Raw genomic sequence first — 24498 nt, 5'->3', positions numbered from 1 at the left:
TTCACCTCTGCCATAACTTTGAATGGTCGTTGAATGAATGGACATAAGGCGAGGACTACCTGTAGTTGCTGGTGACTCAAGCATGTGAATGGAATACATGGTATAGTACCTTATGCACATCCATTCATGGTGCGCCACGTTTGCTGATCAGTTTGTTTTAGATTGCCCTCTCTATAGATGTGATACCTACACGAGATTGCACATCACTAGTTGGCTTGGAATGACTTATTAAATACGACTTAATTTCTTCTAAATGGGTCAGGCTTAATCTCCTGGGCTGAGTAAAGGGGATGGATTTAAGCATAATCTATGTGCTATCTAGTAATAGTAGAAGGCATTCTGCACATTTTTGGAGTCAAAATCTCTGACATTAAATTCATAGCTTCAGTAAAACCAATTATCTGGCCAATCTCCAAAGGTGGTGGCTCCTTATTATATAATTGACCAATGTTTCTATCCATGATTTACTAGTACATTTTATTCTGATTTGACTGATTGTCAGCATAAGGGCCTGATTCATCTGTATGCATGCATGGAGGAGGCTGATTTATGTGTATGAGTCGTTTCTCCTTTTGCAGGTTTTACTGCCTTCTCTCATGCTTGTCCATACAAAAAGTCTGTGTATGAAGCTGGAGAGCGAGCAAGCGAGCGAGCACCAGAGACGGCTCTTCCATGCTAAAAAGGCAGGAGGAGGGATCTTTGTAGCTCACGTGTCCCATTTCTCCCTTGCTTCCCCCACCCCAATTGTCCACAGCTCTCCCTCACATCATGTTAGGCTCTTCTATCCATCACTGCATAACCAGAAGGAAGAAATTTCTGTCTCTCCCCTGCGCGTTTCCAACTCTTTCCTGGTTCTGATTTGCCTCTGCAAAAGACTCTCGTCGCCTGCTCTGAATGCTTTTCCTCCACTCCTCTTCTTCCACCCTTCTCTTTCTCAGCAATAATCCAGAAGGGAGAGCAAAGAGGAGAAGCAAGGAGAGGCAAGGCAAGGACCAGTGAGGATCCCAGACTTTCAATGCAAAGCAAAAGAAAACGAAGAAAGGGCACCACAATCTGCCTCCCTCGCATGCCAGACCAGCTGGTGCCAACTCTGGTTCCGATTATGAAGGCATTATGAGCTGCTCGCTCCAGAACTGGGTGTTGACAGCTTTCTGCTGCCTGCTGCTTTGTCATTCAGGTGAGGGGAAACTCTCTTTGCTTTGGGCCTCCAACTTTCCCCCTCTTCCCCCCCCCTTCTCTTTTAGCATTGTACTGGAGTAGTGAGCGCTATATGGGGTGGGAAGCCTGGGTACAGGCACAGGAGTACCAGCCAAGCAGTGGGAGTTACATTGCATACATTTCTCAAAGTGACAAGGAGCACCATATTCCAATACTGCCTCCTTTCTCCCCCCTCCCACCCAACAATGGTTTCTCCACTCACCTTTTGGAATGGGGCACATGGAGGGGGGGGGTGTTGCAATTTGCTGTTTGTAAACATCTCCCTCGTTTAAAATCCATCCTTTCCTCATAGACACATTTCTACACTCCATCAGCGCTGGGACTGCAGTCTTTTCTGCTGCATCGACACATTTTCTGCAGTTCCTTTCAGTCCTGAGGTGAAGATGGTTGAGCAACAGCTGGGGAGGGTGGCTGAAATCTCTTGTCAGGTTTACCTGGGATTGGGGGGGGCGAGGGGGGAAGGGATTCTCTGGCATTTGCCATTCAAGCTTACACGGGTAAGAGTGTGGCTACAGATTCCTTGATAAACATTAAGGAATTGGCTGAAAGAAGCTGGGAAAGTGAAGACTGAAATGCTCAGGAATACAGTACTGTCAGCCAGGGTTCAGCCTAAGGAATTTTGTGTGCTGGGGCCAGTCCACAAATACATATGGTCATAAAAACAAAAGGAGAGACAATCCTTGAGTACGTGCAGAGTGCATTCCCTTTGTTGTCCAGGGGCTTGGTGCATATCCAAGATTGAGAGATAGGAGATGTGGATTCCAGGAAATCTTGAACCTCAGCACCTGTCATTTTTAGAATATAAGTTAATGAGTATGCCCAGAAGAAAGTGAATCAGGCCTAAGGTTGTGTGAAAGGGCACTGAGACAGCTGTTCTCTATGTGGGTTGGCTTTTCCTTATACTTACTATGTGCAAGTGTTCCTGCCATGCATTGACTTGTTTTAGTATACACCGAGCCTTGGCTTGGCTTGGCTGAGAATGCATTGGAATTTAGTCCTCAGAAGTCTTCTGGGGTTCAGCCTGCAATCCAGAACAGCAAATCTGAGCATATTCAGATGCTTGCCTTCTCCACTGACATCAGAACGAGCCCCTGCTCCCCCTTCACACCAGGATTTATGTATGAGGACTTCCACTTCCAAGTAGACTGAACCCCTTTGTTGATCTTCCATCTACTCTTTTCTCCTTGCTTTGATTGCACCATGGAGACCAACTGTTGGTTTTGTTCTGTTTTTCTTCTCCCTTGGAGGTTTTGTCAAGGCAGATCCACAACCTGGTGATTTGCGGAGGTGGGTCCCAAATGCCAGCTGGCACAAAAGATGGGGTATTTCAGAAATCGTGTACCCCACCAGGTTGGTGAAACACAACTCTGGGGGAGAGATCCAGATGTATCAACTGGACACAAGAGTGAGAAAAGAGACTGGTGGCAGCAGAGGAAGCGGCGGAAAAGGAGGAAGCCCTGTAAGTGAACCTGAAAGCTTCTCTCCCACACCATTTTATAAGCTGGCTTTCTTTTTCTTCTCACAGCTTTGTACTGAGGTTCCTACCAATAAAGCACAGGTGGATGTGGGTGGAGAGAGCAGACTCCAAGCTGTTCTGTGAAGCCAGATGGTATACACACATAATGGTTGGGTGGCAAGGACTACTTCCAACTTTTTAATTGGATACTATTATTCAGTGGTGCAGCGGGTTGGCCAGCTGTTTAGACAACTGAAGCATTTGTCCAGGATAAAAAGTAAAACGCCTCTGCTAGCATTCCCTCTCCTGCCACTTGTTGTCCAGAGCCAGCCCCTACCAGCATCCTGGGTTAGATTTGTCCATGGGAAGGAAATGTTTGGACAAGTTACTCTTGTCCAGCAAGCAAAGGATATCTTCAACCCAACCAGTTGGCTGTAGTTCCTCTACTTATCTTCTCTATGGAGTCAGTAGCAATAATGGCTAAGTTCATATACCTTGCTAAGCTATGGTTTATTGAACCGTAACTTATTAAATAAAGGACTATTGTCTGGATTTGCATGGCACAGTATACTATAAACCAATGGTTTTCTTTTATTATGCAGACCACTATATTGTTATAAAAACTACTACATGAGCCAAGGGCTGGCAACATACTGACTTTGGGCTTTGTGGTGCATGCATTCCCCAGATGGCATCCCTAGGACTCCAAATTAAATAAAAATGAATTAAAAAATAAATGGCCATATCTCATGGTATTTTGGTGTTCTCGCCTGAAACACCATAAGAAATTTGGCAAAACCACCAAAATCTTGGTAATCTCCTGAGACTCGTTGTGTATAGGTGTATGGAAGATCATGGGTATTGGGGGGGGGGGGGGAGTGACAAAACTTACACTGCAACATGGTGACACAAATCCTGCCCGTTCTGTATTTTATGCAAGTGCAAAGGCCAAAGTTTGTGTCATGATCTCACAACTCACATTTTGTCATTTTGATGTCATGGCTGGTTGCAGATGCCCGTGTGTATGTATGTGTATCTCTGTAGTTTATTAGAAAGATCTCAATCTCTTGTTCAGGAACTACTAATGGACCATAATAAATAAGCATAGTAATTCCATGCAACTACTATCTGCATGGCCCACAAATGGTCCCTGAACCACAGACTGAGACCACTGACAATCAATCATGGTTTTAAAAGCACACAATAGCTGAATTCGCATTCAAATTCTAAACCCATTATAAAAAAACATTACTTGCAAGACTGCATCGCTCCACTGGAGTTGGCTCAACTGATTTGACTGTGCCAGGAAAAGCAGCTGATTGTCCCCCAGTTTGGGGAGAAGCAGGATGAAACCTGAAAGCATTGCTTTTCCATGGTAGTGACAGCCCTCAGGAATGACCTCCCAACTTTTTCCACCTTGCGGAAGAAGATGAAGGTGGAACTCTTTCAGAGGGCATTTGGAACATGAACCCACCTAATAGTTGTCAGTAGGTTTTTCAGTATTTTGTTTCTATCTTATTATATATTCTGTGTTTTGTTCCTTGTTGTAAGCTGCCAAGCAGCTGTTTAGATTGTGGCTGGGTATAAATTTGGTAAATTAAATAAATAAATAAACCACAATCGTTATTTTCCCATAACAAGCTGGGCCTCCTCCAATAAACTGTATCATGGCTGAAGGCGATGGCTATATTCCTGTAACCTGCTAAAGCACAAACTTCCCAACCTGTTTTACTGTAGTCTAATGTGTTGTATGGACTCAGCCATTTAGTCATTGTTACCTGGGATAGAGGTGGTGGTGCACTGCAGCTAATCTAATCACCCCAAAATAAAGTAACCTAGTCTGGATTATGGGGCAAGGGGGTTCACCTTTTGGGTAGATGAAAGACATTGCTCTAGGATCCAGTCTGAAGAATTCAAAGATACGGAGATCATGGACAGACATCAGAACAGTATAGTATTTAAGGAAGCCTGTTAAAATTGCAACTCTGTCAGCTGTTAAACGGGAAGTATCTGTAGCTGAAGATGACTTCCACTTTCTGTATTTTCTTTATTAGCCAATTTCATCTTTGCCAATGTTTCCTGAAGCAGTACTGTTGGTAATTTAAGATAAGCTTTATAAACTGAGTACTATGTAAAAGTAAAATGCTTCACAACTAGTTCTCAATTTGTCTGCATGATAGATAAAAAGAAATTATGAAAGGCTGAAACTGCTAGACCGTAGAAGAACTACTGTACTTGCAAGACTTTCAATCTCTGCCAGCCATATTCCTCTTTAAAAAGTCTTTAAATCTGAGTTGCCAGATAGCTGGATTCCAGTATTTTACAAGCAGGTATTATAAGGTCATCATTTATGTGGGAGCATGTTAAGTGAACAAAAACTTGCTCAGAATGTATAAACAGAGCCAATTAACTTAAATTATAGGAGCATTACAAACTGCACAGTTGCAGTTTCTGACTTAGCATTCATGTAGAAATTAGATCAATTAATACTTAATACCAAAACAGCCATCTTGGTTGATGGCTGTGTTTGCAAGTGTACTTAAGTTAATTGAATCAAAGTTTACTGAATTATCCCAAATCTCTGGGTTTGTGTAACACATTGAACCAAAAGCTAACCAAACACTTTTTAACTTAACATGTGCAAAACCAATCTCTGAAGGAAAAAGTAGACAGAAGTCACAGAACATTTACAACAGAACAATATGTTGTAGGGTGGTCTTAAGTCTTTCTAGATTCTTCTCCCACTTTTGACTCTCGCCTCTAAAATGGGAAGTTTTTTTTTTTAATGAAAAATCACACATATTACCTTCACTCTATCTTTGCCTTCCCCAGCCCAGTGCCTTTTCTAGGGTTGAAGGACTACAATTAGGACATACCTAATTGTATTGTATTGTGCCTCATATCTGGAGAGCAGCATGTTAGGGAAAGCTAGTCTGAGTAGATCTGTCATCTACTTCCTGATGTCAGCTCATCTTTCACCCTTTCATGTCCTGCTGTTCTCCACTTTCTGTTCCTTTCTCAAAGGCTGGATTCACAGGACATCCTGAGCCCCTAAACTAGCGGATCACATTTTCCCTTGCATGCATACCCAGCCCAAGTGTGAACTTGCATTGGGTTCACTAAGAAAAAACAAGGTTGGTAAATTGCAACTAACTGTGTCATACAAACTCAGCCAGTGAGAATTAGAGCTCTGCTGACTTCAGATTTGGAAAAGTGGGAGTCTAGATAAGATTGTGATCCCCATGAAGGTTGTAACCCACTAGCTGAAGATCACAGGGAAAAACTTTTTCAGACCCTTTTCTCACTTGCAAGTTTACACTAACACTAGGGTACCCCAATAATGTCTGTGTTCCCTTTGATCATATGATCCAGGCCTTATCTTGTCTGCAGCCAAGAATTTGTATAGTCTTATGTTGCTGATCTTTCTGAAATGTCACTAATATATTCTGGATTACGCTGACAGGGTCCCATCATAGCAAGAAGGTGGGCTCCCCTTTGGGGGAAGAAGGAGGTGAGGTCAGATGACCTCTTGCACCATGATCAGAGATGCGTCTTGGGCAAGCAGGCAGGTGTGCTCACCCATCCCTTGGATTACTGGCCAGTGGGATATACCACCCGAGATATTGACAAGACACTGATCTCTGGCTGCAAATCCATGGGCTTGATTAGCAAGGACTGCAGATATGTTTCCCAACCCAGCAAGCCTTATGGGTGTCCTAAAGGGAGACCAGTATCATATGGATCATGAGATTCTTGTGCAAATGATGCAAATGATGTAATTTCCATCAGTCACAACTGACGCACATTATCTACTTCATGTCACTGGTGCAATAATATCATGATGCATGTGACATCATTACAGGTTTTCCCACTAATAGAAACTCTTAGTAGGAAAAGACTCTACAGTTTCTGTTTTCTAGATGGAAAAGGGCACAAGAAATTGCAGAATGTGATATGTTTTGCAAAATATAGACAGTACCTGGGTTTACACATGGTACTGAACTAGAATAGGTTGGCTTGGTGAAAGTTAACAAACAAAAATAAAAATAATACAACAGTGTTAATACAACAAAACTATATATCATAGCAACTGAAATTGCTTAAAAGCTTAAAAAATGGGGGGGGGGAGAGAAAACAAAAGATCCATAGAATATTAATATACACTAGCTCAGCCTTTTAATATATTATTAAATCTAGACCATATAAAAACATAGTACTCCATCTTCTCATTTCTACAATATAAGGACATTTCAATTATCACATATCAGTGGAAAGCAAACAAACTCAGAGGTCAAACAGTAGATTCAAGAGATCTGCCCTTTGTCAATTTTTCACATATTTGAAAAATATGCTATTCCTATTTGCTTTAGGAAATGTGTGAATTTGTTTCTTTGTTCCATTTCCATCCCACCAAAATCCAAATGACTCTTAGCCAACTGTGACTTACCCAAGAAACTATGTTTAGCCAAACATGGCATAGCACAATGTATGAACCCACACATTCTGCAGACAAGCTTTCCTAAACTAGGTATGCTGACTGGGTGAAAATAGGAGTTGCAGTCAGAAAAGTGCCAGGTATTAGAAGGCTGTCATCATAGGAGTCTGCAGGGGGTATATGGAGATAATTGCATCATGTTATCATGGTGCAAATAGTGTGACTTGCATTCTTGCATCATGAAAATATCATTTGTATGTTGATGTAATGATGCACATGTCATCATTATGATGCATGTAGCCTGTTATGGACACCTATGTCTGTCATAGACAGGGTCTGCAGGAAAGATACGCCTGACCCTTTGTAAGGATACTAGCATAGCTGTTTATGGTATAAGACATATACCACAAATATGGTAGATTTCTATAATGTCTCATAACAGAAAGCATCATTAGTTAAATATTCATGAGAAACATGAGTATTCCTGTTGGATCTCTTAATCTCATCCACTCACCTTTTCCATTATCTTCCTCTTTTTCTACTCCCCACAGAATGCCAAGTATATTCATAAAATTAGAGAACCACCTTAAAGCAATCAAGGAGAGCCTCCCTGCCAGCTTACAAGTAGCCAGGAGGTGAGGCTGCAGGGGGAAGTGGGTATTCTTGTCAGTTTTTCTTCTATCTAAAAATAAAAAAATAATTAATTTTAAAAATCCAGATAAGATCTACTCCCGCTGAAGCACCAGGTTCAGAAAGTTGCTGTACTCTTAATAATTTTCAGGGGGGGAGACAAGTTGTTATATACAGGGAATTGTTTTGTACCGAATATTCACGGGAGTAATCTCAAGAAACAGAAGTTCTTCTTTCTCCTCAGAGTAAAGATATGTTAATGGATATGAATGGTCTGTTTTTAGAGTAGCTTGTTAGCTATTCCAGGTAAATGAAAATAATAATAATAATAATAATAATTATTATTATTATTATTATTATGATGATGATGATGATGATGATGATGATGATGATGATGATGATTTTATCCCTTTTTTAATATATAATTCAAGGTGGCGAACATACCTAATACTGCTTCCTCCTCCTATTTTCCCCACAACAACAACCCTGTGAGGTGGGCTGGGCTGAGAGAGAGTGACTGGCCCAAAGTCACCCAGCCAGCTTTCATGCCTAAGGGAGGCCTAGTACCCCCAGTCTTCTGGTTTCTAGGCCAGCACCTTAACCGCTACACCAAACTGGCTCTCAAAAAAAGTTAAGTGGATGGGAGAAACTCTCACTCAAATTCACACATTTCAGAAAAGAACGTCTGACCATTTTTCAGTTATTTTACTTTCCAGATTTAAAATTTTTGCAAAGTATTATTTCCACACTGTTCTGGGAACTCAATGTTCTTTATATAGTATCTTCTTCCTTGGAAGCTGCTCTGAGGTAATAGTTTTGTTAGATAGCTGTGTGGGATTGCTGTGCTTCCTGCCGCCAAGTACAGGATGAGTTTAGAGAATTTTTGTTCCCTGGAATGGGTTTGGCTCTGCCTCCTTTGTGCAGGAAGAAGGGGAAGAAAAAGCATGGGTCACACAGATTCTTTTGCTTTGCTGAATTTCAGTTTCTGCTTCTAGCCACTGCAATCCCCTGGAGTTGTGGTAGGAATTAACAGTTGGCGGCATTCTGGGAATTCAACTGCAGAAAAGGATACCAGAGATGGACAGTGAAGCATTTTCTGGCAGGATCTGGAGAACTGGCTTACTTCCCTATGCAAAAAGGCCCACTTGCAAAATTAGAGTGCTTCCAGATGGACAGCTCAATGTGCTGCAATCGAAAAACATCGTAGAGGTAGTCTATCTGTGGTAAGAATACAAGGAGGGCTATAATAAAAGAGGCAGGATGATTGTGCAATGAAAGCTTTGTCAACAAACACTCTATGAGGCTGCCGGAGAGCTAGTCTCACAGTGGGAAAGTTGTTTCCTTCAAACAGATGAATGTACAGGTAGTCCTCAACTTACAACCACAATTGGGACCAGAACTTCCATCACTAAGCAATGCAGTCATTAAGTGAGTCGTGTCCAATTTTACAACCTTTTTTGCCATGGTCATTAAGTGAATCATATGGTCATTAATCGACTCCAACTTCCCCATTGACTTTGCTTGTCGGAAGCCAGCTGGGATGGTTGCAAATGGCGATCATGTAACCCTGGGATGCTGCAACTCTTGTAAATCCATGCCAGTTGCCAAGCACCCAAATTTTGATCATGTGTCCACAGGGACACTGCGACAGTCATAAGTGCGAGGACTGGTTGTAAGTCACTTTTTTCAGCACCATCATAACTTCGAACCATTGTTAAATGAATGGTTGTAAGTCAAGGACTACCTGTAGCTTGAGGCCTTCTTTAAAAAATAAAATAATAAAATAAAATAAAGTAAAATTTATCATGCTTCAGTATTAAATGCTATGCATTGAATCTAGGCTGGAATTGAACACGATTCCCAATTAATTCAGTGTGACAGACTTGCCACTGATTTATTTGTAAAATGCATTTAGTTAGCTTAGTTTGTAAGCCAGTTCGGGGTAGTGGTTAAAGCACCAGGCTAAAAACTGGGACACCATGAGTTCCAGTCCCACCTGAGGCACAGAGCCAGCTGGATGACATTGTGCCAGTCATTCTTTCAGCCCTAGGAAGAAGGCAGTGGCAAACCAGTTCGGAAAATTGCAGGGACTACTCCAGTCACCAGGAGTCAGCACTGACTCAAAGGCACAAAAAAACAAACAACAAAAAATACCTTAATTTGGATCTAACATTGTTGATATAAAAGAGCAAGAACATCCAGATTTTAGAAGAATCCCATTCTATTTCATTCTGAAAATCTCTCTTCTTGAACTGTTTTCTGAAGGAAGTACCCCAGAGAATAAGCATCCCTGTCCAAAACCCTGGGCGTGTCATTGTATATCAGCTATGAACTGATCATTCAGAGCCTCCTAATGCAAAGATACAGCAAAATAACTCTAAAGGACAGTGGTAACTCATACCGAGATGCAGCAGGCTCCTTCTTCTGAAGATAAACATTATGGCTTTAATTACATGTTCAGTATCTCATTGCATATTAACTATTCCTTCTGGGCACATAATTTGGCAATTACTTAGAGTCAAACTAGATAAGATTGCAAAGATTTATGATTACCTCTCCCAATGTTTCTGTGTATTAATTTTCTTAACTGAGACAGAGTAGAGTAAGGTGGACTAGGACTGGGAAGACCCATGGAAGCTGAATGTGTGGCTTTGGGTCAGTCATTCTTTCACAGGTTGTTATGGGGGGAAATGGAAGGAGAGAGTGCCCTGTCTTGCGCTCCTGGATAAAAGAATGGTATGAATCTTAATCTTAATAGTAATGGTATAAAATCTTTATAATGGTATAAAGATTTTCATCCCACCAGAACATTGTTAGCCAGCTTCATTTCACAAAAATAAATTAAAACAGAATAGAAATGAAACAATACAACTTAAAAATTCAGCCTCCCCAAACATTTAAGAGGGAAGATCTTGTGGAATCATTGAAAAGATGGGAAATTGACATGTGATTTTTTTTTTTTAAAGCATAGAATATAAGCATGTGAGCTTCTTGAAGTGCAAAAATTGACAGAGGAATTTAGTTAGAGAGACAGCTGCTGAGAGGACTCTCTCCCCAGTGTCTCCTACTCTGTGTTGTCAGAAAGTTCCAACTCTAAATTTTTCTGATCCATGTTTTCCTTCTACACTCTCCTTCTCCTGCTTCAAAATCTCTTTAATGGATTCCATTAAACTCTCTGGTGTAGGTGTATGCAAGTGTTAAACTAGATTAAATAGAAGGCATGCAGAAGATCTCATCCATAATGAATTAGATAATCACTCAGCTACGATGGGAGCAAAGGTAGAATTGCTGCTGCTGCTGGATGTGGGGGAGTCACACAGTCTATATGAGCAAGTGCGATACACGGCCAACTGCAGTGGGTAGGTGGTTCAAACCACAGGTCCTCCTTTGTGTTTTTTGTTCCCTCTGTAGTTCCCTCTAGGGGGTAGTTTATTCCAGAACTAAATCTTTGCATTGTCTAGATAAGTAAGTAGGACTAGAGGACAGGCTGGGCATGGCAGGACTGTGTTAAACATTCTAACTCTACATCCTGTCCTTTTTATGGCAAAGCGTTTGAGATTTTTCGTAAGCCTTGCAAAAGCTTTCCTGGTATTTTCTGGCATTGCTTTGCTTTACATTCTGACAGGCTTGCACTGCACAAAGTGTGAACAACTAAAAAGATGGAAATCTTCCTGAGCATGTGGTAAGGGTTTTGTTTCCAAAGTTAAGCAAAACTAGAATTGCCATCCAGCATTTTTTCATTCTTTATTTTTACGAAAGCTCATATGATTTCATTGTAGAATGGTTGCATCCCAGTGTTTATTCTGTAGTCTTCTGGTCTTTTTCAGGCCACATTTGTGGCAATGCTTTGGCAATAAAATGTCATTCTGTCTAGGACTGGGAAATCAGTACTGATTTTTTAAATACCAATGGTGTCTTTAATTAAAAACTTTCTTCTTGCATATTTCCTTGAGTTAGCATGGTTGGACTGATACTGATGGACAGTTCATTAATTAGTCAGGTACTGTTTTTTTGCATGACACATGGAGTTGATCATTAATTTCCTATAAAAGAAATAAAATGAGATAAGTAATTAAAGTCTTCCCCTTCATAGGAAGAGAAGCTGATCAATTAAGAAGCAATTTACCAGTGCTCTGAACAGAAAAAAAAAATAGAAGAGATCGAAACTGAATGGAGAAAGCAACTAATTAACATTGTAGTGAATAGGGCTTGTGTTTTACCAATCATCATAGAATAATCTTGGTTATGGAAAAAAGGTTACTTAAATAACCTAAATCAATCCGGTGAAAAGCAGTGCTTTGGTTGTGATAATATGGAAGAAACCGAGTATAATATCCATACCAGGTTATTTTTATAGTTTATGATGATAAACTATTATATTTTTGCAAGTAAAAATTAGTTTTATTTTGATGTTTCAGGGTTTGTTCTTTTATTTCTTTTTTCTTTTCCTATCTGAAGATCAAAACAGAAACACAATAAAGATGAAGATGGCAAATTAAATGCCATGTTCAGTACAAAAAGCTCATTCTTTGAACTGAAACTTTGGCCAGCTTTTTCCCATAGTGTATACCATAATGAGGATTAAATACTTCTCTTTTGTTTTAATCTAAAGGAAGACCTACTTGGGGATCCCCTGTATTGACAGAAATTAATATGTCTGGGCATTATCCTGACTTCACAAATCAGCTGTGCACTTGTAAGAGTAATTGGAAAAGAGTGAAGACTAGATGCCTGCATTTGATTTTAGAATAAAAACAGAGAGAAGTACCATTGTTTATTTTTTTAATAGTAATTTTATTAAAATTATAAGTACAATGATAAAAACTAATACAAAAAAAGAATAAAAAAAATAGAAGGTGCAGAAAAGAAAAAGAAAATAGAAGAGAAAAAAATAGAAAAGGAAGAAAAAATAAGAATATAGTAAAGAAAAAGAAAAGTAATATATAAAGAAACGACTTCCCCCTTCATCACAGCAAATATAAACAATTTTAGTAATGTATCACCTTATATCAAGGTTATATCACCTTATCAAAATGTCAACCATGGTTTGAGCAAGATGGCTATTCCCTCATCTCCCAGAGCTCTAAACCCACCAGAGACCACTGTCTTGTCTCCTCATGAGAAGCAGCTGTCTGGAGCACTTGTGGGTGATCTCAAGTCCTCTCCTTGTCCTGAGAGGAATTATCGAAGAGCCAGTCTACTTGACAGCTCTTCATTCCTCTGCAGTCGTCAGCTTCGCTTTTTAGCAGAGCCATCTTCAGTTCGCCATTTCTTCCCCGGAAGTCCAGAAGTATCATTGTTTATAATGTGTATTCAAAAACTGTTGATTATAACATGCACAATGAACTTGTTTTTAATATTCCTGCTGGACTATATATAACCCCAGTATTAAACTTCTGAACTCAAATCGATCACATTGTAGTGTACAGAGTTCAGAATTACATTTTTAAAATCCCAACAAAGCATGCAGGAAGATTTAATTACCACCAGTTCACAAATAACATATACAAAGTAAGACTTGTGTGCCACAGTAAATATCACTTACACTTGCTTACAATAACCCATACTTACCAACTGGTTACATATTAGTCAGAGATATACTTGGAGCTCTTCACAGGTTTCTCAGGTTTTCACTACCTTGATGTCATTTGCAAATGTGACTGCTTCACTGTTCATCTTTTCAGAAACAAATTCCTTATTTACTTCATTGACATCAAGGATCCCCACCTTTTCGTTGTGTTCAGCAGGCTTACCATTTCTGGGGTGAAAGCTCTGGACAACCATTAAATGGTGACAAAGAGAAATAGAAAACTCTAACTCTTATCTAGTGATTGGTGAGATTTTTGCAGCTGACATAGGATATGCATTTGATATTTCAGAGCATGTTGTAAATGTCAAAAAATGGATGCCGTATATTACCACAGATGGTTGTCACAGTTTTACAAGAGTTCAGTTTTTGTTTTTTCTGTGGCAGGGCCTTATTTTGGAACAAACTGCTGTTGGACATGAGGCTTGCCTAGGCCCACCTTCTTTGAGGTGCAAAAGTCCAGATTCCCACCAGATGGCAGAAAGAAAATGCAGAAAACACTGGATTTTTGCAACCCCAGTTTGTAACTCAATAATAGAACATATCTTTTCATTCAGGACTTTTAGAGTTTGTTATGCTGTTGAGTGTGTGATTTTTATATTTAAAATTCTGTAAGCCTCCCAGCATAATCTGAGAGTCGATGGCATATCAGTTTGTGAAACCAAATGATAAATAATTCATCAGCAAGTGAACTGTGGAAGTCAGTCCCTGAAATTCTTTTGTGGTCCCAATTTACCTTTATCTTGTTCTAAACAGGAAAGTCCTGGGCTGAAGCCATGTTTTATTTTATTATTTTTATTTCATGTCTGTGAGATGTGCAATACATATAAAAAGTGGGGGGGGGCTTTGATTACCTGTTGCAGCCACCATCTTGACATTTTTGACCTCCCTCCCATGGATGCTAGTAATTAATCTGCTCTGTCATCCCATGACTACTGAGGCTGTTCACAAGCTTTGCATGAGAGACTTTGTCCAAAGGTTTTTGGAAATGTTGAAGGTATTTTAATCATCCAGTTTGTTTATATAATTGTTTCCTTTGGGGAAAAGGAAAGGGAGACAGTTTTAGGTTTGAAGTCTCTTCTACTGTAACCCTTAAATCAGCCCCTCACCATTAATAAATATCAAAAGGAGTCACTATGTAAACTGCAGTTCAGAGTGACTTTTTTCCTCTGTCTAAATAGGTTGTATATACCAATCTAAAGGAAGAGTTAAATACGTTCCTTCTCTTTGGAATATACCCTGAACTTGTCTTATCCTTCTTTCATCTTTTTATTGCAGCTTAAAAATGTTGAGTTCTTTATACCTTTTCCTTGGAAATCATGTTTTTCTGAAATATTCTGATAACTTCACCCTGCAGTTGTCCCTTCTCCTGTAGGAAATGGAATGAGCAAACAACAGAGAAATCAGAACTGTCCCTCATGTTTGACTTACCTTCTTATTCTTAGCCCTTATTCTTAGTCTTAGCCCTTCCCTCCCCCTCTATTATAAAGCCAAAAATTGCATTAGTCCAATATGCTGCAGCAGCATTTAGCAGGGTTTAATTTAAGCCAGGATTCAGTCCCAGAAGCTTTTAGTCTGTTGTCTACATTTCTCCCATTCCTCCCATCACTCTGATGATCCATTTCACTTCACATTCCATTACCAAACCTTCCTGCCATTAGCACATTGCTGCTCTGCTTGATTCTGGATATTGTCTGATATCATTTTATATCCCAATACTGAAGAACTTGTTCCCAGAACACATGCAATCAGTGCTAATACATTCTGGACTGAAGGAAGAAAAGCACACCACCAAATACACTATTTCCTTATGGAACTCACTGCCACAAGCTGCAATGATCACTACTGGCTTAGAAGGCTTTAAAGGGGAGTGGACACATTTATTGAGGACACTCTAGCAGCAGCCAGCTTCCATCCATATTTATAGGCTTTTGTAAAGGAACTCTCGGCTTTATTTAATCAAATAATCAACAACTTTTCAGGGGGGATGTTAATTAAAAAAGAAGGTGAGGAGAGAGATAGAGGAAATGAGTAGGAGGCAGCAGCTTGAACTGCACTCTGACATGGAAGTCCATAGTCAGTGAGAAACACAACAGTTTGAAGCATAGAGTGGTATTCTAAATTACAATTTCATGCATTTTATACCCCGCTCTAGCACAGTGAAAACCTTTACACAACTTGCTTGCTTACTTCTTTATTTATATATCACATTTATAGAGCCTCCCATCCCACACAAAGTGACTCTGGGTGGCGTACAATATAATTGAACTTTGGAATTTACTACCATGAGATGTGCTGCTGGCTACCAGCTTGGCTGGCTGCAAAAAAGGGTTGGAACAATTCACAGAAATCATGGGGGTCGGTGGCTATTAGCCTTGATGACCATCTGTCTGGGAGACTAGTGGGCTTCCCTGTGCAGTTGGTTGGCCAATGGTTGGCCAATGTGAGAACAGATTGCTGGACTAGATGGGCCAGGGGTCTGATTCAGCAGGGCACTCATGTTCTTATGTTTCTGAACCCAAACCTTGTGCAGCAGGAACATACATGTGTCGTAGACTAAATGGGTAACTTGTTTGCTTCTGCCTGAATTTCTACCAGTTTCCATTTCCTGGTCAGGCTATTGTGAAACTATGTTTATGAACATGAACATGCTCAGGGGGTGGGAGTGAGAAATATATAAATAAAAGTTTGGGCAATATACAGGCTGTGCAAGGAGCCTAAGAGAAAAACCTAGTAAAAGATGGAAAGGAAGCAAACATCTGCTTTTGGCTAGGCGCTGCTGTTCTAAATACTGTATGTATTTGCAAAGTGTAGTTCCTTAAGCCATTACAATGCAGACCCTGCATATCCAGTACATTCCAATAGGCACATTAGATATTGATACTTTGTCTTATCCACGTTCAAACATAAGTGAGGCCAGAGTGCTAGAGTGCAAAATGGTGCAAAGATTCAGATGCTAAGTAGCTATCCCTAGAATCTGGTGTTTTCGTTGCGCAACTACATGGAGCAGAAACAGATTTATCCTCTGATCTGACACCCAGGAAATCATACTGGCTCCTGAATCTTGCAAAAATCTTTTGGAGTGAAAACATAATATTGACTCTGTGTCTACGTTAGTTTGTGCCTGCTTTAATTAGCCCTTGCAAGTGGTCAGCTGCCGCAACTCGATTCAACTTCAGTCATCCAGTCTTCTGTTTCCTAGTTCTACCTTAAGATCCATATAGCTGATGTTTCTAACAAATGATCTGTAGTTTCCTGCACTTCCAGGGAAGGAATGACCTAGTCTGGGCCTGTAAATTAATTGGTTGTGGAATCCCAAAATCAGCTGCTAGGTAGAAATGCCCACCATCCCTTAATTTCTAAAAGCGAAAGATTCAAAGTTACCTGGAAGTCTAATTATATAAATTAATATTGCCATATTTTAATTTTCTGAAAAGAGAATATTCTAATGAAGGAACTGCTTTACTGTATTGCAAAATGTATTTATTCGGGCTCCTCTCAACAAACACCCTGTCTCTCAAGATCTAAAACAGAGATCAGCAATGTTTTCAGAAACTAAACACCATTATACCATTTTGTATGATCACATCTATCTATATCTATTTACAGGTAGACCTCAATTAACAACCACTCATTCAGTGACCATTTAAGTTATGATGGCACCAAACAAGGGGTGGTTACGACCAATCCTTGAAGTTCCAGCTGTCCTAGCACCCCCGTGGTTACTTGGCAAACAGCTCTCACAGTGGTTGCAGCGTCTCGCAGTCACATGATTGTGATTTGCGACCTTCCCTGCCGGCTTCCCACAAGCAAAGTCAGCAGGGAAGGTTGCAAATTGCCAGATAAATCTCCCCCACCTGTGCAATCTCCCCGAGCCTCACCGTGCTTGTACCTCACCAACCCGGCCACTTGCATACCCTTATGCACCCTCTCCCACCTGGCAGCAGCCACTTACCTGCCTGCCGGCCTGCTTGCAAGCTATCTGGGACTTGCAACTTCCTGCTGGATTTCCCACTGACTTTGATTGTTGGAAGCTGGCAGGAAGTTGCGAGGAGTTGCTCACTTAACAACCTATGATCCTCACTTAACAATGGCAATGGGACTGCAGGGATTGCTGTCACTAAGCAATGCGGTCATGTGACATTGCGCTTTACGACTGCATCACTCAGTGATGGAAATTCTGGTCCCAATTGCTGTCGTACCTCAAGGACTACATCTATCTATCTATCTATCTATCTATCTATCTATCTATCTATCTATCTATCTATCTATCTATCTAGTCAAAAATTGCAAAATGTTGGCATTCTTATCCCCAAATCTCACAAGATTCTGTTTTTGCCCCAAATCTCCCCAATACAGGTAGTCCTCGCTTAACGATTACAATTGGGATTGGCAACTCTGTCGCTAAGTGATCTGGTCATTAAGCAAGATGTCACATGACTGCAATGAACTTATGACCTCACTTCTGCCACAGTCATTAGGTTAAGCAAATCACTGTGCTCATTAAGCAACATGACTTCAACCTGCAATTTTCCTGCTGACTTCTCCATTGACTGCTTGTTGGAAGCTGTCTGTGAAGTGTGCAAATCTCAATCATGTGACCGCAGGATACTGCAGCAGTCGTAAGCCTTGCCAGTTGCAAAGCGCCCAAATCTCAGTCATGACTGCGGGGACACTACGATGGTCGTAAGCTCAAGGACTGGTTGTAAAGTTATTTTTTCAGTGCTGCCGTAACTTCAAATGAATGCTAAACAGGGCAGTCATTAAACAAGGACTACTTGTACTGTCACATTCACTTGAATTCCTAAGAGATTCAGGAAAAAAACCCATGAGATTTGCCAAGTGTTGGTGGGGAGATGAAGTCCTATTCTCACCATCTGAAACATGATAGGTAGCTGTGAGTTGATCCTTATCCAGCTGGTTGTAAAAACAGGGTTTGAAAGCTGAGGAATAGTCAGTTAGCCAAGATGGTTGAATGAAACTTTCATGCAAAAAGATGTGTGCTGTATGAAGATCTGAGTCAGAGTTACGCTCAATCAAAATTAGCTGAAGAAGCTATGCTTGGCCGCACTAAAACATTGAATTGAGCTCTAAGCCAAGCTTAAGGCCTGGCTATTTGAGGTGCTTTCTATACTAAGAGGAGAACCTGCCTGATTACTTAGATCAATAAGAGAGGCATTTTGAAGGCGATCCCTCTGCAAGAAGGTCAAATACCTGATACCCAGGAGAGGGCCTCTCAGGTGGTTGAATGCTTTCCCCAGGGAGATGTGCTGGTCTTGCCAAGTTTTTAACTGTGGATTGATTTTAATTGGATTGATTTTATTATGCTGTTTTATAATTTGTCTTTTAATTGTTTTAAGCCACCTTGAGCACTGATATCAACAGAAGAAGATAACTTTCAAAATAAATAAATAATCAAACAAAATATTAATAATTGGAGCTGTTTAGTACTGTGGGTCCAGTATCTGGCAAATAATGAGTCAGAGCTAACTGGAACAAGTTTAGCATTATCAATGTGGAATTCAGGCCCACCAGCGCTAAAAGCCAGATCTGGGGGGCTGGGATGAGGGGGCTGCTGTTCCCTAACTAGTAAGCCAGAAGGGGCTACTCTCACTCACTGTTCTGCTACTTCTATTCTATCCAGGATTGTTTGGGGTTCCAGAAACAGGAGGGATGCACCTGAGAAACCAGAGTATGCATCTTTCTGCCTTTTCCTCATCTGGGGTTTTGAGGTCTCCAGGCTTTTCCCACTGGACTGGAGAGGTTTCCCATGAGGTTCTTAGAAGCTGAAACAGGTGGGGGACACCCTCCTCTCAGGGTCCTGAAGCTTAGAGAGCTTGAAGCTGTGCTCTTTGCTGACTCTTACTTGTACTCCCTGAGCCTATGAAAGCAATCAGCAGGCAGTTTCTAACTGCTCCCTCATGCCGTCTTTGCCATTGGGTGATGTGTGATCTTGACCAGGGTAAGACTCATCTTGCCTTGCCTCATCATGACCCATTTTCTCCCACTGCACAGGCACACAAGTCCCACCCTTGGGACTGCAGCTACCCCAGAGTGAGCGATTCCTTGTTCCTACTTCATCCTCAGGCTGGGGCATGACAGAACTGAAAAAGCATAATGTAGGGCATATCTGAGGAAAACCTGCCCTATGGGAACCAACCCTTCCTGCCTGCCTGCCTGCCTTCTTTGCTGCCTTCCTGTAAAGTGTTTATATCACCCACTCATATAGATTCTGGGCAGTTTACAAAGTAAAAACATTGAGCATAAAATGTTCTCCAAACCACAGCTCCTACCCTTCAATTAAAATAAGATCAGAACAAAACCATAAATGGTTCCCCTTGACCCTCAATCAGTGAATCCTTCTTCAGTGCCTTTTGAATGCCAGGAGCAGTCACCTCTGCAGACCACATCAAGGAGGCCACTGCTAAGGAGACCAACTTCTCACCCATGTATCTCACAAGAGGACAGGAGCCAAAGGAGTCTCTCTCTAGATGACCTCATAGGACAGGCAGAATCATTCTGAGCCAGTAAGGTGGTCCCTAAAGTATTATTTCTATATTCTTCTCTTTAGTATCAAATGTACTGGGTATGGTGGTGGTGAATTCAAATTCAATGGTGAGGGCAAAGGTATTCTGTATTTTTATAAAAGTACCTGTGTCTTTTGTCCATATGTATGAAGTGATGATTACAATGAATTAATTAAATCCTTGCTGTATGTGTATGAAGGGATGGGAGGGAGAGGAGAATTAAGTATAAGGAGGAATACGTGTGATTAAGCACAGTTAGATGTGAAAGATGTGAAAGTTAGATGTGGAACATCTCTATCACAATTAATATACAAGGGATAAAAGCTTATTTGACCAGTCTGCTGCAAATAAAGGCAAAAGCCAAAAAAGGCTCTGCCTTAATTTCTTTTTGTTCTTTTAGGTTATCCATCTGGCCCAAGTGAGCTTCCTCATCCCTGCCTTTGGCTCAACCTTCACTTTGGATCTTGAACTGAACCAGTAAGTATTTACTGTCAAAATGACTGTCCTTGTGATCAAATGTGAGAGCTCCACTCTTTGGTTGGGTAAGGAAGGGGTGGTTGTTGGGAGCCCTCTCTGAAAGTTGGAGCCTATATACAGTATATAGAACTGTAGATCTTGAGGAAATGGACTTTTACAAAGAATAGGTAAGGAAGTAGTAAAATCTATCCACATTTAAAAAGAAAGAAACCGTGTCCATAGAAAATTGGTGTGTCACATCTGAGAGAATACTAAACTAGGATTCTTCTTTATGATATGCTGATTTTCATGGTACAGTGGAGAACATTTGGTACAGTACAGTACTATTCAACATATATAACAAAATGCTTTCATGTATGAGGATCAAGAATATTGAATAGCAGAGCTGTTAAAAAAAACTCTACCTCAAAGAGTTGCTGTCAGAGTATAATAAATAATACTGGCTAGATAAAGTATGTTGGTATAAGGGTACCTTGTATGTTTGTGATACTCCCGCTTACGGTGGGAAGAGGGACAGTCTGGCTAGAGTCATATCAGGGAATCTTGCCATTCTGTAAGATGCCTCTTTTCACTGCCATAATGGTCTCAACACCTTTTTCTGAAAATGGACTCTGATCATAGAGAAAATAGATTGTGGGAGCCCTGTTATGGAGAACTCAGTAGCTGGGTTAATGCATCACACTAAACCCTAAAGTACGTTGTTAGGTTTGGACTTAAGATATAAATGGTTCCAGGTGTTGTGATTTATTACTAAACATTGTGACGTGTTTAGTAAACTGTTATTAAACTGTGGCTTAGCATAATGTGTGAGTGCAGTGTAACAACCAACTAAGTATGATAGCAAAAGATATACAGTCAGGAATTTCGATGAAATGGATTGAAATAGTAAACAGTGAATGAATAAACAATGATTGTAAATTCTGCCGATTATGTATGCTTTTATGGTTTAATCAGGTTTTAATCTGTTTTTATTGTCTATTTGTATAATATTTTGCTGTGTTTTTTTTAATTCTGTGAGCCACCCAGAGTCACATGTGAGATAGGTGGCTATATAAAGTGAAAATAAATAAATAAATAAATATTATATAAATCTAGAGTGTGATCCTGTTTAGAATATTTATTCAGTCACAGTAGTCTTATACTAAAATTATCATAATATAGATAGAAAGATGAAGAAAAAGATATAGAAATAAGTAAAGGTCATTGATAGAAATAATAAATAGTTATTCTCTTTAAGCATATTTTAAGGCCATACAATGAATTTGAATGGTAACAAATTCAGTACAATCAAATGGAGACGTGTCTTCACACAATACAAATAAATGTATGTAATGCATTGCCACGATATATAACATTCATTAAAAAGTGGTAGCCCAATTCATGGTGGTTAAGCAAAATAGAATCTCCAAGTTCATGAGAAGTATATCTTTGTGTAACAGAATCTGCAAGAGATTCTTGGGAACTCGTCCGTCCCCAAATGTAGAAGGAAAAAAATGGATTAGCCGGCTGAATCTGATCATAGAAAATAAGTTTCATTCAAACTATTCTTCAGGCATATAAATAAGAAAAAGAAGAATAAAATATCTGTTTCCTACGCTCTTGGAACTAAAGCTGAATTCCGTGCTCCTGAAACTGTGGACTCTCTGATTCAATTAATTAATTAAACAATGTAATCTCTAAACGTTTTGGGGTTAACTGTGCAATTGTTGCGTCTGAAGGTACTATGGAAATGGAAGCAGGTGATTTCATAAATAGGTTTGAAGAAATTTTCATGGATAATGGAGCACTGAAGGCAAAGGCAGTGGCCCCCAGGTCATTCTGGCAAGTTTTCTGCCTGAATATTTTATCCTGCGATACCTTAAAGAGGAATTAATATATTACGGTATAAACTTTCATCAGATGCAGAGATACCTATGTCAAGTAGCAGATTTAGATATACAGGAGCAGACAAAATGATAGAAAAATATAAGGAGAGGATCTTTCCAGGCAGGAGATAGAGTCTGACATGAAATGTTCTTGTAGATAAACATAGTGACCATTCAGAGTACAACAATGGATGATAACACAATTATCGCAGTTTTAATTTGATCGTTAATAGCAATAATGAGATTGGATAATGTCGTTATCTCAGTTCAGATATTTGTTTTAAAAAACTGCATATGGAAGAAGCAATGTTTTGGCTCAGATTATACACCATGTTCTTCTCTGCAGAAGAGAAGGCCGAGGTCTCATGGATGGGTTGCCATATGGGAGGTGTGAAATTTTCAAAGTGGGAGTCCTCATGGAAATCAGCCTCCTCCAATTTAGTGGCTTCCAGCATGTGGGTTCCCAACACTCTTAATTCCCAGGTATCTTTTGGCCATATTGGCTGGGGCTTATTAGAGCTGAAATCTAAGGGTACTCTATTAGCAGAAGCTGAGGTAGCAGCATGCAAATTCACAGATGAGTATGTGGGTGCGTACATCTCCTTAACATATGGCCGTAACGGAGTGTGACAGGATAGGAGTTACAATGTGCTGATTTTGTACTCCTGATGGCAAGCCAAGTTATGTGCAGCACAATGTGTGAGGAGGTGTACTTGCCTTCCTGTTTGTTTAGGTAGGTGGGTGTGCATACGTTTGTGTGATAAGACTGGGTGCTTGTTGTGAGTGGAAAGGGTCACTGCAGTTATGCCAGCTCTGTCCCATTTGTTTTTATTAGACACTTTTGGAATATTCTGGCTGTAATTACAGCCTGAACATGGCTAAAACACCGAGTAAGTGGAAATGGAGATGGCTGGGTAGTTCTGGAGAACGTTCTATGTATGTTGATTATGCTGGTCTATGACCATAATAAAGATTTGATATGATTTATGTATGTTGATGATTCTTGGGCTAATTAAAATATCAAGGAGATACAGAAAGGGGGAACACAGTGTTTAATTTCTACAATGGAATTTCAGTATTGGAGTACAAGTATACCTGGAAGGTGTAGCTTCTCCCGCATATGCCTTACCTCTTCATCTCTGATGAGTTCAGGGAAGTTATAATTACATAACAATGAAAGAAAGTCACTCTGCACATGCTCAGTGACACTCTACACTTGTTATTTATAGCTTCCAGAGCTGTCCTGTCAATGAAAGACAGTTCTACTGGCTGTGCTGTAGTCAAATTATAGTTCCCACTATCTCAGAAACTAATTAGTTTATCAATATTTGACAGAGTTCTTTTTTGTGTGTGTGCATGTGCACACATGCGAAACAATGCAAGCAATCTAGTAACTATGACTGACACCATATTCACAACAATTTTGCTCATATTCATGGCATTTTGTGCATGTGATTATAGTTACAATTAATTCTGCCCAGATCATAGTGTTTGTACACTTATTATTATTATTAATTTAAATTTATTAGCCACCCAACTCACATGGACTCCTGAAAGTATGGTTATGTGTACAGTGTATGCCAATATATGAGCTCCTGTGAATGTATTGTACGTTTGTATTGATGAACAGGATATGAAAGGGGGTGTGGCTGTGCTGTGAGAAACCTGAGATTCTTTGATGCACTGATTTATTATTACATGAGCCATGCAATATTGTAAAAATATTTGGCTTTTTTCATACTAGTTCCTAATTTTGTGTGTGAATATATATGGGGTGGTGGTGGTTTGAAGCACTATGTCTGAAAGCTGTGATTAGGTGAGTGCCTTTGAATATTTAATAGGGCATCTGGAAACATTTCTGTTCTTCCTGCTCTATCTTGCAAATAAATTAAGCTCAGGGTTAGGCACTAGATCACTGTAAGACGAGGTTGCTGATGATGAGTCTTGGTCTGTAACTAGATATGGTATGGTTAATGAGCAGGTCAGGTAACTGAGTTTCACCCCTAGACCGTGCCTGCTTTTACCCAAGAGCCCAGGTGCCCTGAAAAATAACCTGACAAAGCTCAGCATCCATTTTCAGTGCTGAATTTGCCTGGGGACCCCAGAACTGAAGAGAAGTATGAAGGGCCATTTGCCAAGGGACTATGGCTGCTGGGTTACGCTGAGCCTGTTTTCCCTTTTCTAGGGAGTTTGAAGATCCTTTTTACGGCTCTTCCAAATAAAACAGTGACAACCTTAATAAATCTAATAATTTGTTGTAATGATAATGATAAATAATAATAGTGCATTCAAGAAGAATGTTT

General features: G+C 40.1%; 1 protein-coding gene across 2 annotated transcripts in view; it reads left to right on the top strand.

Annotated features, from left to right (window-relative positions):
* ADAM11 (ADAM metallopeptidase domain 11) overlaps window positions 1–24498 on the top strand; it is a 94136-nt gene that overhangs the window by 25016 nt on the left and 44622 nt on the right. Inside the window, exons 1-3 of one of the 2 annotated variants that reach the window (XM_007424835.3) lie at window positions 750–1177; window positions 2466–2677; window positions 20254–20330. In XM_007424835.3, coding sequence (XP_007424897.1) covers window positions 1114–1177; window positions 2466–2677; window positions 20254–20330 — 353 coding nt within the window. In that variant the 5' untranslated portion in view covers window positions 750–1113. Of the gene's footprint in view, window positions 1–749; window positions 1178–2465; window positions 2678–20253; window positions 20331–24498 lie in introns of those variants that run through there. The other variant, XM_088143340.1, reaches the window with a different exon arrangement.

Source organism: Python bivittatus, unplaced genomic scaffold, assembly GCF_059951505.1.
Source record: "Python bivittatus isolate LINGU-HERP-01145 unplaced genomic scaffold, Pbiv_v1 ctg000410_np1212, whole genome shotgun sequence".
NCBI classification, from domain to species: Eukaryota; Metazoa; Chordata; class Lepidosauria; order Squamata; family Pythonidae; genus Python; species Python bivittatus.
This window is presented reverse-complemented; position numbering and strand designations above follow the sequence as displayed.